The sequence below is a fragment of the Fundulus heteroclitus genome, chromosome 11, assembly GCF_011125445.2.
Source record: "Fundulus heteroclitus isolate FHET01 chromosome 11, MU-UCD_Fhet_4.1, whole genome shotgun sequence".
Taxonomy (NCBI): domain Eukaryota; kingdom Metazoa; phylum Chordata; class Actinopteri; order Cyprinodontiformes; family Fundulidae; genus Fundulus; species Fundulus heteroclitus.
The window spans coordinates 16,785,148-16,801,240 of NC_046371.1; the positions used below are offsets into that span (position 1 = coordinate 16,785,148).

The 16,093-nt window shown below is 37.2% G+C and overlaps 1 protein-coding gene and 1 long non-coding RNA gene across 2 annotated transcripts; one reads left to right on the forward strand and one right to left on the reverse strand.

The window, feature by feature from the left end:
• Positions 1-1,597: 1,597 nt before the first annotated feature.
• LOC118556484 (von Willebrand factor A domain-containing protein 7-like) lies at positions 1,598-11,620 on the reverse strand. Its single transcript, XM_036142989.1, has 15 exons — positions 11,357-11,620; positions 10,982-11,248; positions 10,343-10,433; positions 10,084-10,212; positions 7,842-8,028; positions 7,573-7,742; positions 5,684-5,796; positions 5,487-5,603; positions 4,671-4,877; positions 4,444-4,576; positions 3,519-3,668; positions 3,291-3,383; positions 2,931-3,208; positions 2,515-2,808; positions 1,598-2,430 (listed from the first exon to the last, which is right to left on the reverse strand). The coding sequence occupies exons 1-15, from the start codon at positions 11,555-11,557 to the stop codon at positions 1,975-1,977; spliced, it is 2,886 nt and encodes a 961-aa protein (XP_035998882.1). The 5' UTR covers positions 11,558-11,620; the 3' UTR covers positions 1,598-1,974.
• On the forward strand, positions 7,307-8,144 carry LOC118564547. The gene is made up of 3 exons (XR_004931914.1): positions 7,307-7,330; positions 7,645-7,747; positions 7,864-8,144. It is a non-coding gene; the product is annotated as an uncharacterized LOC118564547 (long non-coding RNA).
• Positions 11,621-16,093: the final 4,473 nt, after the last annotated feature.

Sequence of the window (16,093 nt, forward strand, 5' to 3'; positions counted from 1 at the left end):
TAGCTTTGTTATGCCATATAAACTGGGGAAATATGTGGATCTTGCCAAAGATCTATTAATTCCTATCAATTGCAATTCATTTACTGATAACATCGACTGAAATATCACTAATTTAATTTTTGAATACGCAGACTAAGACCTGCTTCGCTCAAAAACACAGTCATTTATAGTTCTCTGTAACTAATTGACAAAAATAACCTCTCACCTGTTTGTATTTAATCTTTTATTTAAGCTCACAACTCAGATTTGTTTCTAGGACATAAGATATAAGATATTTAAGTATCTGAATGGTCTTAACAGTTGCTTTCTCAAAGATACAGTCAGTTTAATTTTCTCTTTGTGTGTTTCCCATTTGTTTCAGGAATCTCCACCACTTTGCTCTAACAACGGATAATGAACTTTGAGCCTTTTATCTCTATGCTTCCTCCAGCGAAACTCTTAATGATACTAACCTTTTGCTACATCTGTTTATATTCTGAGGAAATAATGAGTAGCAGTGGCAAAGATTAGTTGATCTTTATTGCATAGGTCTTTTGATAAAGTGGGTTAGCTATGCATACATTTAAACACCCTATCTCAAACTGATAATGTAAAAGTTTTTCATTAATTGTCATTTCCTGTCTAATTACTTTAATAGACTGGTAGTTGAAATGAATGTAATGACTACCTAAAAAGACAACGGTTAATCTAAAAGACTTTAGCAAGAGTTTTCACAAATAAAGCCAAACCTAAAAATTATTTTAAAATTTAACAGTTTTAGTCATTTTTAAAATGTTTTTCTATGTCTTTGCTTGACATATTTTAACTAATGTTTTCATGCTTTATGTGATGGTAAGCACAAATACATGTGTTTTTGTCTAATCACTTGAAAAATGCTAGGAGTCAGGTTTTTTTTTTAATCTTTTATTACATGATCTCAAACAAAAAGAGGACCTTTGGTTTGAATTAAAAAGATTTCTATGTATATATCATATAAATCTACATATAGCAGAGGAAGTTTCCCTTGTTGTGGTCTGTGTTGCACCAGGTTTTAACACGTTTGTATCTGAAGACATTTTGTGGAGTTAATGTGTAGTCAAAATGATGCTTAGGGTGGTTAAATGTGTTTATTTTATTTTATGCACCTTCTTCTTTGTACAATGAGCTCCAGAGCAGGGTTCCTTAACCTTTTACCCGCCACAGGTCAACCACTTGCCCTTTCATTTATTTGTGTTTAGTGGGAGAATTGACTACACAAGCATGAACCCTTTAATAATTGAAATAGTTGTAACAGATTTTTAAAAGACATTTTATTTAATTTGGGCGTTTTGCTGCACATGACTGGAATCACATTAATCCAGAAACAAAACTTTTAAAAAATGGTAGCAGAGTAAAAAGAAAACATGACATGCCACAATTAAGCTTGTGCAGATAACCAACACAGTATTAGAAAATCCACAGACCCACATCTAAACCAACTCTTCAACTCTAAGAACATCAGGGGATCACTTTTGTGTGTCTTGGTGCATTTCTACATTTAGATCTGGCTTAATGCAGAAGCTTTTTGAGTTGTTTGTGTGTGTGTGTGTGTGTGTGTGTGTGTGTGTGTGTGTGTGTGTGTGTGTGTGTGTGTGTTTTTTACTAAACAAATCTTTAGTAAAAACCTGGTAGGTCTTACACCCCTTCAAAACACCTGATTACATAGGAGAAATTAAAGAATACCTCAAAGATTTATGTTCAGCTTTAGAAAAAAATAATTTCAAAGATATTAAGTTGTCACTAAAACTCAGTTAACAGAGTTTAACCTTCACCAACAGCAAACCTTCCTTAAAGCTATCCATAATGTTCGAACGCAGTGCTTACATTTTATTCAGCTTCCAAATATGTTCTATTGTCTTGTATTAGGGTTAGAGTATGTAACCTACCACCAGGGGGCATATAGTATTGATTTCCTTCACCAGAAAACCCTTTTGTAAATTTTAGCCATTCAGATTATCACAGGCTCAGAGGCTGTGCCAAAAAGCTCAGAACTGTGAAGCAAAAGCAGAGAAAAATTGAGAGATCAACTCTTGTAGAGAAAGATGTAACAGCTGGTGTCACAGGGCTGCTGGTTGTAGCATCCTGAGTTGCAGCTGTTGCAGCTGGACTGACGTTTCTGCGAACAGAGTATCTACAGATTTCCGCATTGCCTACTTGATCTACAGCCACCAGCTCCACGTCAGGGGAGCAGCAGGAAGCTACATAAGACACTAGAGTTGCATTCTCATTGTCAGCTGCTGTGCTGATGTTCAAAGTGCCGTTGCCTTCTCTGAGACGGACACTGTCCAAACCCGTCCCGTTAACTTCGTCTGTGACCTGGACAGAGAGCTCCCACATGGACTGGCTGCAGTTGTCAGAGCAGTTGGACTGCAGGCTGAGTAGCTCACACACTGGCTGAGTGAAATCAGTCACCTGTGGTAGAGTGACAGCAAAAACAAATCAGTATTTACTCTTAATGACTTCTTAAAATGCATAGAAAATGAAGAAACACATTACTGTTGTAAGGACGCTCAGACGCAGCACAGCATAGTTGGTGTCTGCACCTTCTGGAGCCACAGCCTCAATGGTCAGAGTTATGACAGTACCGGATGGGGTGTTGGCAGGAGCTGTGATGTTCACTGTAGCATTAGCACTACCTTCAGCATCCAGTGATAAACTGGATGGGAATGATGATGTAAAGCCTTTGTCATTGGTAGCTTGGATGGTGAAGCTTCCACCGCCACCAGTTGTCGTCACAGAGAAAGGAACTGATTTTGATGTTCCTGGCTCAAAGACCGTATCTAACTGATCCTAAAAATACAAACAAACAATGCAAATGGGAAGTTAGAAAAGTAGACAGAATCATAAAGAAAGATTTGGAAAGTTATTACAATTGTTTTTTTGTTGTTTGTTTTTTGCTCAGGTTTGCTTACAACAGAAACCGTGAGAACTGAGGCTCTCAGGCTGGTGGTGGACTGCCTTTGGAAGATCCCTGAAGACGCTCTGGAGATACCGTTGTTGTTTTGCCCCTTTACAAGTACAACAAACTCAACTGATGGGATCCTGTCAAAGCGAACAAAATATTCCCCTCCACCCTGGGGCTCCACGGTGCCGTTAACCTGACCTGAACCAGACGATTCAACCAGTGTGACCTCTGTCACTGTAGCGACTTCGCTCCCAATCAGTGTCACCAGCAGACTGGCATTGCTACCTTTAAAGAGAAGAAAAATCTTACGGTTATACTGGTATAGATCCAGCTAATGTTGCACTTAACCAAACTTTGTTTTTATTACCAGCTGTGGGACGATTCTCGATCAGTTTAAACCCTCCAAATAGACCGTTTGACTCTTCAATAAAGTCAAAGATGAAGTCAATGGAGCTCTCTCCTGCAAATTACATCGAAAGGGAACTAAATAAATCAAAGTTTACACATAACTGGTTCTGCATTTACTTTGTTTTACAGATTTTCAGCCATTGTGTCATTTAAATAATATTTTTCAATCAAATAACTGAAGTCTTACCCACAACCTTCAGACTGTAGGGAATTGTTGACTCTATTCTGATTTCCCACACTCCAGGCTCTGTTTTTAACTGCAGCGTCTGCAGGTTTCCAACAGACTGGTATGAAAATGTTGAAGATCCTGTAGTGTCGGCACTACTTTGAATCACACCTGAGAAAAAAAAGCCACAAAATTGTACAAACTGGTTAAACAATTGATTAAAGTCTCTAAAAGCTCTAAAAAAGTTGTATTTCAACATACAATTAGTTTATTAAATAACTGCTTATTAGCAGCCACTCTTAATGGAGTTCAAACTTGCAATTGCAGCAAGGACTAATTTTTCCACCAAGAGAATCATAAATAATAGTTCTTTATGGAAATAATATGTTTACCACGTGGAAAAATGACCTAAACAGCCAATTTGGTGTGCCTTTTCTTCTGCAACTAAGACCACTGCCCTGTTGTGACCAAGCTGGGGCCAAACTTCATCTATAGTACAGGTGGCCTCTCACCTGGCTAGAAGAATAACTTTGGTGTCTAGAGAAAATCAACAATTTAAATGACTGCATGACGGCTCAGTAGCAAAGCAAAGCAGACCCAGATGAAGTCCAAGTAGCTGTGTCATCTTGGCCACCTTCAATGCAATCCATACTGTTTGTAACGTCCACACCCAATGTGCCTTAAACTTAATAAAATAAAAACTAAAAGAAAAGCCAAGCCCACTTGTATAGAAGTGGTTTATCCTTTTAAAATATATGGAAGGAGCAAGGATGTATCTTGTTAACCATTTTGGCTTCACATTTTTAGATAAATAATGGTGCAATTTAGAATAGATTTAAATGTGACTTGAATCTGTTAGAAACACCATTTATATTCTACCCTAATTCATATACCATGAAATAGAAAGAGATTATTTTTTCAGTGAATGTGTTTGAGTACCAGTCACCTGACGGACTGATGAGAGTAAAACCAACAGAAGCCCCGGTGATGTAAATGGTCGCGTTTCGTACTGACTCATCAACTGTAAAAGTGTAATTTTCAGCCTTCCCAGGGTTCCTGGCTGCTTGCAGAAGGACAACCTGGAAAATCAAATTTGCATTTCATTTTGAAATCCTTAAATGTAAAAAAAAGAAATGGCGGCAGCAATAGATGTCAGACCCTGTTTTTTCTTACTTGAGCGGAGCTGGTTGATTCTGTCAGGACACTGAGGGCCTCGAGCAGCTGGCCTTTTGTGACCTCCACAGCCTGACCTCCTGAAGCCTGAGCCAGGTCTCTGTAAAGCTGACCATCTGCTCTCGCCATCCTAACACTTTGTTGTTGGTTGTTGTCTGCTTGTCTTCGACGACGAGTCAGAAATATATTAGTGATCATGAAATTCACCTGAAACAAAAGGAGGCTGGTCAGCATTTCAGCCGTCTTTAAAATGTACCTTCAAATGCATAATTTTGTTTGGGTGTTTGCAAACATACTCTGCATGTGTATTATGAGTCACACATACAAACTAAAATTAGTATACTGACTCACTGTAAGTGAAAATGACAGGAGATTGAGTCTGAATAATTTCTAAGTCCGTTGCATAATTTTGCTGCTACAACTGCACTGGTCTGACCACCAGCTTAGACCTTGAAATAACTGTATCACTGTATGATTAAAAGGTGATTTGAACATTCATTTTATAGAGTTCCCTTTTATTTTACTAATAATACAATATTGTTGGTTGTTGCTCAACCAACAAAGATACATATTTGACAAACTCTGTGAAAAAGGTCAATGCCTGGAGGAAATTTAACACAGAAAGACCAAAGCTGAGAAACAAACTGGTAGCCTTTTATCTGTGAGGATACATTGCTAAAAGCTGTAACAGTAACTTTTTAAAATGTACGTTTTTTTAAAAACGTACATTTTAAAGCACTCAAATGTAAATCCAAATACTATGACTTTTATTTGCTGAAAACAAATAATTTACCAGGCTATTACAGTATCACTCACCACAGACTTGGTCTGCTCTATGAGTGCTATCACTGGGTTTCTCAGGTATTCGTCTTTAGCTGCAGCATCCGTAAAAACGTAGATCTCAGAATTAGGAGGCGCACCAGTTAAGGCCAGCTGTTTGAAGTAGGAATAAAGGGAATAAATCAACATTTGTTTCCTTGATATCATCAGTTTTAAAACAGCTATCAAATGACCTGAAGACCAGAAAGACTCATTTCTGGTGCGTCTCCACCCCCATTTGGCGTAAGTGAGTTGATTTCCTTTTTGAAAACATTTGGGTCTGTTGTCCGAATCAGAGGCCCAAAATCTGTGATTCAATAAACAAAACAAAACAGATTTTAGATCTTGCTCTTTATTGCTGCTTTAGTGCATGCATCGTGTTCTTAGATTGAATGTACCATATACTTACATACCCTGTATAAAAACACATTAATTTATTCACTCCCTGACATGAAATCAGACTAACCTTTCCTATTTTAGTTCATTAACATTATCTGCAGTATTTCTATTCCCTTGTATGACAACACCTCAAACAGACTAATTCCATGCATGACATGATACAAAAAAAACGCCATTCGACAATACATCAGAAAGAGAAACGTCAACCTCCAATCCTTTGGTTCATCCTGGGGTACATTTTGCCATATTTATCCATTTAGAAAATGATATGCAAATATAACAGCCATGGGAATATTGCTCTATCTCCCAGAGATGGGTGTGTTTTTTTGCGAACCGTGCGACTGGTGCACTTCACAAAATAGATGGTTTCATGAGCAAGGGGTGGAAATATGGAATCAGCATCTTAAAATGATTGCCAGGAAGTAAAAATTTAGGCACATATCGCTTTTCCATGAGCCTAATTATACAATCAAATTAGTTACAAAGTGGCTTAAGGACAGCAAAGTCTACCTTTTAGAGAGGCCATCACTGAGCACTGATCTCAAAAATCTTAAAGAAAACTAAACAAAAACAAAGGCAATGATAAAAAAAAAATATGAAAGCCTCTTTTTGAGGAGTAAATTCTAATAAATTATCCATTTTATTAAGCAGGCTTTTACAAAGCAGAACTGATTCTAAATGACCTAAACCAAGAAATGTTTCAGGTCTATTTTCTGTTGGTTATTATGTTCTATATTCTTTCTTTGGTAAATGGCTTGTACAGCACTTTAACTAGTCTTGACAACCTCCAAAGTGCTTTAAACTACAGTTTTAGTCATTCACCCATTCACACCCTGATGGTGGTGAGCTATGTTAGTAGCTACAGCTGCCCTGACAGAGGTGAGGCTGCCATGCACCGGCGCCACTGGGCCCTCTGACCACCACCAGCAGGCAATGCAGGTGAAGTGTCTTGCCCAAGGACACAACAACGGAAACAGTCAGAGTGGGGGATTGAACCGGCAACCTGCCAATTGCAGGACAAACTCCCTAACCTCTGTGCCACCATCGCTCCAATAACTTTATGCATTATTGCTTTTTTTTTTATTGGTTTCTGAGTTTATTCCTGCAATTAATTAGCAGTTTATTCTAAATTATTCACCTGAGGCTAGTATTTGCCTCTTCCCCTGGATTCAGTGTGTCTGTGTATATCTGTTCATCTCCTCTGTGCTAATTAGCCTCTCCGCATACTTTCTGTCAGCTGCTCTGCATCATCCTCTGATTACTCACACCTGCATTCAGTGTCATGCTCCACTTTTCCCACAGTGTATACTTTCTGGTTCTCATTGTTCCCCACTAGATCCTCCCATTTTGCAACCTGTTACATCCTGTCATTCTCCCCATTTACTCTGACTCTGATTTACATTGACTGTCTGTGCTTCATGACCTGTTCTCTTTGACTTTCTGTAAGTTTTTGTTTCTAGATTCTCACTATGCTCATCACACATCTCTGTCTGAGTTTTGGTCCTGTTCCAAACTCTCACTCCATGACATATGCATCTTTTTATAGTTTTGCAAACATCTGGTTTGAAGTGCACATGTTTCTACACAGCACATGTGATTGTTTATACCAAAAATAAAAACTTTCACACTAGGAATAAATCATAACAAAAAGCTGAAATTGTCATCTGCAACATTAAGATACTACCTGGATCATTGAAGGGAACCAGAATGTAAACTGAGGGTTCGTCTTCTGTTCCCAATTTGCTGTCAATTATAGATGATGTGACAGTCTTCACTGCTTCTATGTCATCCCCCATGCTTCCTGTCGTGTCAACGCAAAAACAAAGGGGTTTTCCTTTGGAAAGTCCCATCATCCTGAGGTAGGAAGAACATTGTAGATAGTCAACTCCATTGATCTGTGTGCTATTATTTTATGAATACATTTAAGTAAAAAGAAAGCAAAGCTTTTCCTACTGAAGGAATTCTCTGTCTCCAGCAGCACTACGAACATCCTCCAGCAGTTCACTGGTTGCTGCTATTGCCAGACTTGCTGCTTGGTTGTGAAGATGTCCATGTTCAGAGGTAAAAGTGTCTTTATTGATCCCACCTTTAGGCTCCTTTCCTGCTGTTCCATCAGGAAACCCTCCATGGCTGCATTTTCCTGGTGATTAATATTTCAATTAAATAATTCCGTTTTTCATACAGACCTCTCTTTTGAAGATATATATATATATATATATATATATATATATATATATATATATATATTATAATAAGATATATCATTATAATAATAATAAAAAACGGAATTATTTAATTAACATATGACTTAAGCAACATATGACTTTATGACATGTATGAAGGAGTAGCTATAGCAGCTATAGCTACTTTTAACCCAAAATACAGCTTGATATTTAAACCTACAGGATAGCAAAAACTCATGATTATTGTGGATAAATTGCTATTCTATAGTTTGTTCACATCCCCTAAAAATTATTGCTTCACCGTCGTTTCATTGTTGAGTAACTTGTCAATGTTACAAAATCATGTATACATTTTCTAAAGGGATGAACAAGCTTTGTGTCTGGAAACACCACAAAGACCTTATACTGTACGCTCACTATAAAGATACGTCTAACTATGATGGTGTTCCTGTTTATAGTCTAAATTTAAATTTTTGAAGCAGGAGTTAGCTTTGTTAGTCAGTTTTCAAAATTAAAAATAGTTAGACATTTAGCTTAACTAGAGATGGGATTCTAAATAAACACAAGTAAACATAGTTTCAACAAATAAAGAAAACTTCAATCAAAACACAGTATTTTTCAGCAAGCAGGTTAACTCCCCCCAAAAATACTGTACAAAAATAAACATGTAGATATTTCAGCTCTGAACATGCCTTTTAACCATACTTTTGCCCAAAACAGTTTTAGAATATTTATTGAGTTTTGGGGGATTTCAGCCCAAAATATGCTAAATTGCTTCCACATTATATAGAATAATAAAACAAAGATTTCCTACATATATTGAAAGGACTGTATATTATTATTATTATTATTATTATTATTATTATTATTATTATTATTATTATTATCATTATTATTATTATTATTATTAATAATAATAATAATATTATTAATAATAATAATAATAAAAATGTGTGTTTGAGATACACAAAGTATCTCAAACTCGACATCATAAGGTCATAAGAACAAAAGTATTTCAGCTTTGCCAGCATGAAAATGTAAAATCTAATATAAATGATTTATTGTGGATTAAAACTATTTAAAGTCCACTGCTTAAAAAAATTCTAGCACTATTTGCATAAAATTTCAAGAAGTATTGTTATGTTTTTATAAGGACCTGACTGGATTAATGATTACCAGCGACAATGGTTGTGTCGCCATTAGGGCGATATGTGTATAGAGACTTTTATATTGAAACATTCCGAAAGAATAGGAGCTTTTATTTTGATACCGTTTCCTGTATTTTTTTTTACCACTTCCTGCCTTGTCATCAGTTACTTCACATTCAGTTCCTGTTAGCTAAATACGGTTTCTACTTAAAGAATTCCTCTCTGTGAACGATGCTAGAAGCAAAGTCGTAAGTAAAGTGCATTCTTAAGTTAAGTTATTGATAGTTTATGTTAAGTTTATAGTAGAAAGAGAAGGCAATAAATAGGTTAAAAAGACCGTTTTTATTTACATGTATTTTCAATGAGATTTCATGAGACTTCATGTGAAACTGAATTTTATGTTAAAAACAGTCAAACTTTATTTTGTTGCAGTTTTCACTCTGTCATGTAATGCTGGATCTTCAAGTAAACAACAGTGAAATGTTAACTACAGAACAGACTCCTGGTAATTGCATCAGAGTTTAACTTGTTGGATAGCTTCAGTTAATACACTGCAGTGAGGACAACACAATGGTTCTAAAAATTGTCTCTGTAAATCTACTTCAGCCTGAAATAAATGAAAACGTTATTTGTACTTTTTTAACAAGAACAAAACATTGTTTCAACTATGTTTTTTATTTATTTTCCCTATAAAGTTATGGAAAATAACCTCAATGTAAAATTATAAAATTTGAGCCACTAAGCCCTGAGAATTGAATGTGCAGATCTGTCAAATTAAATAAAACTCCTTTAGAGTCACAGGACTGACAACATGAATTTTTAAAGCTATAAGGGACAACGTTATTGTCAAATTGAAATATTTACCTGGGGGTTTGGAGGAAAAGGGGAGGCCAAAATATCCTGAAGTAAGTAATTTCTCCTTTAGGATGTCCTCCAGAATATTGTTCCTGCAGTCGTCTCCATCACAGCTGCGGCAGGTTTCTCTAGTTTTGGCTGCCGATCCACATTTAATTGAAATATGTACAACGTTTGAGAGCAAGCAAAGAAATCCTCATAAATAAATGTCTGTTTTGCTTGGCTGGCACCGACAGACACATCCCAAAATGCAGTATAATGTTTTTACCTGCTATGTTTTGAACTGGGGCTTTTCTGATCAGATCAGAGTTTGGGGACGTGTTGCCTAATTCCACCCAGTTACTGTGACTGTAGAAATCCTTTATGTTTATAATAAGGAAATAAAAAAAGCAATTGGTAATCAAACCTTTTACTAATGTTATGGCTATATAAATGTACATGCTGTTTAAACGTCACTTTAGAAACTTTGCCACAAGGGAGCAGTATATAACAAAATACTTTATTACTTCAAGAGATCGTAGCTAATATCGGGAGATGGAACATTTCAAAAACATTTTTCTGAGGTAAAAGTATTTATCTCGAAAAATATTAAGTTATAAATCTGAACTGCTTAAAAAATAGTGTTAGGATTTATGTTTTTGTTTTGTTTGTTGGCACCTCTAAATTGCTTCATAGTTTCAGTTCTCTTTGTAAAATACTTTGACCGTTGCATATTTACAGACCGGTAACCTGATCAGCGAGTACCCTGCCCTGCAGAAGTGAGAATAGATAATGGATGGGTGGAAGGGTGATTCATCTTTGACACATATTCTTAATGTCGGTGAGTCTTTGTTGTCACAAGGCTGAGTACAGTTTAAAACTAAAACACAGAGTGATTCTTGAAAGAGTGCATCATAAACAGAAATACCTGTAAGGTGTGGAGAATTCTTCCCAGATATGAGGTTGCTGAAACATAGTTTTGCTCCTTGTTGGCAGCTTTCACCACATCTAACCCATCTGTGATGAGCTTCTGTCCTTCTGTTATGTTCTCATTATCACAGTGACGAGATGGGCTCAGAGCATAGTAAATATCTGTTTGCCAGTTCTCACTCTTCATCCGCTGGATGGTTTTGACAAAACTTTTGGAGGATTTTGATGCTCCGCATGCATCAGCAACAGCTGTTGCTGTAAGAGACTGCACACACACACACACACACAAAACACACAAAACACACAAAAGATCTCTGATTATAAAAAAACTTCTAGAGAAGGGTAAAACATTTGAAGTGACTTTATTTCTTACAGGAAAGGAGAAGTCCTTGCCCTCAGACAGAGCCAGGCTACGGCACACCTGTGCAGTGACATTAAGGATTGCTCTCTCTGTGATGTCTTGATGATTTAAAGAGCCTTTATATAATAAGTCATTTATGAAACGTGGATATATACCAAAGCCATAAACTCCAGGCTGCAAAAGCAGGAAACACAAAACGGCCAAACCAGACATCACTGCAAAACCTGTTGCACACAAAGAATACAAAGTTGTTACAACTTTTTTCACCACTTTGAGTGGCTCTTGAGTAAAAAATAATATCTCAAATAACAATCATAATTTCATTATTAATGGGTGTAATTTGCAATCACAAAGGACTACTTAGAAGCAATATCTGTTATAATTTAAGTGCCATGCATATCAATTCTTCATAGCAATAGTATTTTGGCCTGCTTAATTGACCTTCATAGTACTTGTTGGTTATACTTGATTAATTTATAGTTAATCTTTTGTAGACCATTAATATTTGAAGCAAGTATTTTTATGGTCAAGGTTTTGTTTGGACTTTAACTACAGTTTTTATAAGAACTTATAATAAGTACAACAACTTGATTTTTGGTTCCCACCTCTCCTGTTTGCTAATTTAAAAAAATGTATTAATATATCTAATTTAAAAAAAAATATAGTAAAGTAACATTAGTTTGACTACATATATTTTTCAGAAAATATGTAACCATCTTTGATTTAGCTAGTTTTTATTAATCTAGTTTTCACTGGACAGTTTTCACAAGAAGAAACATGATTATCAGCGAAACATATGAAGACAAAAACAACAATAGATAATGTAACAACGCTTCTCTGTCTCTTTCACCTGTGGCTTTTAAAGTGTAATATATATTTAAAACTACATATTTCTTATTAACTGGTAAAACTATCAAATTAATAAAAGTGTTAGTTTAAATTGTGTTTACCTGAAGCCTTGTTGCTGCCCTAATGGTAATGTATCAGCAGTGTTGATGGTTATGAATTTATATAATTTTAATCTAACAGGATGGAGTCTTCCAGAAAATGGATGTGATACCGATTAGAAGACAACGCAAGGATGTATGACTTGGTGATAATCTGCAGCTTTAGTAGTTGTAGAAATAACACGTCAGATGGGGGAGTGTTATCAGGTTATAATTAAACGAGAACAAAGCTCATACGCTCTGTTTAGTTAAGGGAGGAACACACCTGAATCATCTAACCTTTATTTAACTAGATAAAAGACCCATTGAGACAATACAACATTCTTCTCTGATGTCTTTGGGATAGATTCCTCAGCAGCTGTAAAAATGCTTTGGTTAATCTCTCGACTCATTCTTTCAACCCTCCAATTATCTTGAACATTTAAAATCGTCTTTTCACATACATTTGTGAAAAGAAGTTTGCTTTCATTTTGCTTTTATTTTGCTTTCCCACATATCCACTTTCCTCCTATAATTTCAGGAATATATATCTGACCCATCCTTATATTACTAACTATAATATAATGATCACTACCAAATGTCTTACTTGCCACTCACTTAATGGTGCCAAACAACTAGAAACAAATTTTAAATCTAAGCTAGAATCTTGACCAGAATTAATATCAATTCTTGTCTTCTTCCCATTATTTAAACAAACAAGATCCGCCATAATAAATGATGTGCATTAAAGTCTCCACAGCAAATATTTCGTTTCATATATAGCTCCTGTACTTTATTTAATTCAACCGTTTTACAACAATTGTAAAACTTTTGAATCATTATTACCGTCCCTTCAATCCATATCTCAATTGCTACATATTCCAAATCCCTGTTCTTCTCAATTATTTTATATGGTACACCTTCCTTAATCAAAGAAAGACCCCCACCTCCATTCCCCTATTTTCTATCTATCAAATCTAACTGCAATATATCTGTATACTCTAAAATCCCAAAAAGGTTTCAACCAAGTTTCTTGAATACAAACAATATAAGGTTTTTCTACCTGCTCATAAATAAACTATTTAAAAGCTTGATCATTTGACAAAAGACTCATTGCATTCCATTGTATTTAAAGAACTGCCTGGGGAGAGAACTTTTTATGATGCAGCACCAGGAAATGGAAGAACCCATCAGGCTGCTTTAAGCAGGGATGGGCTTAACTCGGCAGAAGCTACCAAAGACAGCAAAGATTTTGATATTTACTTATGTTTTTTGTATTTAACATTGTTGTAGTAATAATGAGTTGGCTTGAGTTAGTTATTTTAGGTTTAGGTGCAAGCAAGAAAATATGAAAGGAGCCAGAGGGGGTAAAGTCAAACCAGCCCCTCCAGATAAGGATGGTGTTATGGAAATATATAATCAGTTTTTTGTGTTAATTATGTATTTTTCTTAAAGCAGTAAGAGTTACCCAAGTTTTAAAGAATATGGTTAAACTGTGTGATCTGGAGTGCAAAGAGTCTCCAGGGTCACTAACAGGCAATAAATTGTGGGATACCAGGCAACTAAGAGTCACGTGCATGATGTTTTATCGTGTACCCTTCAATATGATTTATGGTTTGAAAGCTTTTTATTGTTCTTAATGTCTATCTCAGTTAACTGCTAAAAACACCTAGTGAAATGTATCAAAAAAACCTGGGATCCTGGGTTTGATACTGGAATGTGGATCTGTTTTGCTTGTGAGAAGATAAGCACTATAGAGACTGAGTTTGTGCGTGGACCTCAACCCCCACTCATTCCGTGAGGGGCCGGCCTGCCCCTGGGCAGTGTTCGGCAGACATGTGCTTGCAACCGGCACGGAAAGGCGGAATCCGTGTTTTACTACATGAACTTTAGTATAACGTTGTAATTGTGTGTCTCCCCTTGGAATTACATAAATATATGTATATTCTGAGTGTTTTGTCTGTGATAATTGTTTTCTTCCTTTGCTGCCAAATCTACAAACTGGTTGAGGTGGGCCGTAGTGAATGAGACAGAAAGAACTAGAGTCCGCCTCGTATATGGACATGCAGCTGATGGGAATGAGGACTGTGGAGCTGTTGGGGAGGATGGACAGGACAGAGAATCAACAATATCAGATCTGACAAATATCCTTCAAGCCCACATTGAACAACATAAAGTTTGTGAGGTACAGTGAGAGAAAGAGGCTACATGTCAGGATCAGAGGTTTAAGGCTCCGGGATGAGAATCAGTGCCTCCAAATCCGAGACCATGGTCTTGAGCCAGAAAAGGGTACAGTGCCTTCTCCGGGTTAAGGAGGATGTGCTGCCCTTAGTGGAGGAGTTTAAGTATCTTGGGGTCTTGTTCAAGAATGAGGGGAAGATGGAGCGGGAGATGGTGCAGGAGATTGGTGCGGCATCTGCTGTGAAGCGGGCGCTGTACCGATCCGTTGTGGTGAAGAGAGAGCTGAACCAAAAGGCAAAGCTCTCGATTTATCGGTCAATCTATGTTCCTACTCTCATCTATGGTCACGAGCTTTGGGTTGTGACCGAAAGAACGAGATCCCGGATACAAGTGGCTGAAATGAGTTTTCTCTGTAGTATGTCTGGGCTCTCCCTTAGAGATAGGGTGAAGAGCTCAGTCATCCGGGGAGGACTCAGAGTAGAGCCGCTGCTCCTCCACGTCGAGAGGAGCCAGTTGAGGTGGCTCGGGCATCTGGTCAGGATGCCTCCTGGACGCTTCCCTGGTGAGGTGTTCCGGGCACGTCCCACCGGGAGGAGGCCCAGGGGAAGACCCAGGACATGCTGGAGGGACTATGTCTCCCGGCTGGCCTGGGAACGTCTTGGGATTCCCCCGGAGGAGCTGGCCCAAGTGACTGGGGAGAGGGACGTCTGGGCCTCCCTACTGAAGCTGCTACCCCCGCGACCCGACCCCGGATAAGCGGAAGAGAATGGATGGATGGATATTGTTGAGCTGCAGCACCAGGATGAAAGTTTGGCTGACCTCTTTAAGACAGCTGAAAAGGGTGGTATTGCAGAGGACTTCTTTCTAGAAAATGGGGCTGGTTAAGTAGAGCAAATCAGGCAAGTGTTTTATGTTGGTTGTCACTGATTATGCAACAAAGTATCCAGAAGTGTTCCCTTTGAAATCTGTTAAGGAGAAGACTGTGGCGTTTTTCCTGGTTCAGTTTTTTTTTTTTTTCACGAGTGGGCTTCCCCAAAGAAATACTCACTGACCAAGGGACAAATTATTCAAGGGCGTGCATAAACTGATAGGCAAAAGGGGACTGAGAAGAACCCCATATCGCCCACAAACTGATGGCATAACAGAAATGTTTAACCAGACACTTAAAAACATGCTTTGCATGTTCAAAGAAGAAACAGGGAACCTGAAAAACAAGATGTAGCTGTCATTTCAAGAGTAGGATGTGATGAATTTGATTTTGCCTCTGAGACATTTGGCAGTGGTACAAAGGACAGTAGGGAGATGTAAACACAACACTGTTGGCAGAGAACAACAAAAGGAATAGTTTCTGTTTTATTTCTTTATGTCAGGAATCTGGGTGTAGTTGTGTTTGCGTGGTGTTTTCCTCTGAATTAGCTAAGAGGTGTGCTCCTACATCAGTTGGAGCTTAAGAGAAGCTAGCTGCCAGTCGTTTGATGTCTGAGTGTTAACCTATGTGGTACCTATAGCCCTCCATATATATATATATATATATATATATATATATATATATATATATAGTGCTGTCAAACGATTAAAAATTTTAATCGCGATTAATCGCAGAATTTCAATAGTTAACTCGAGATTAATCGCAAATTAATTG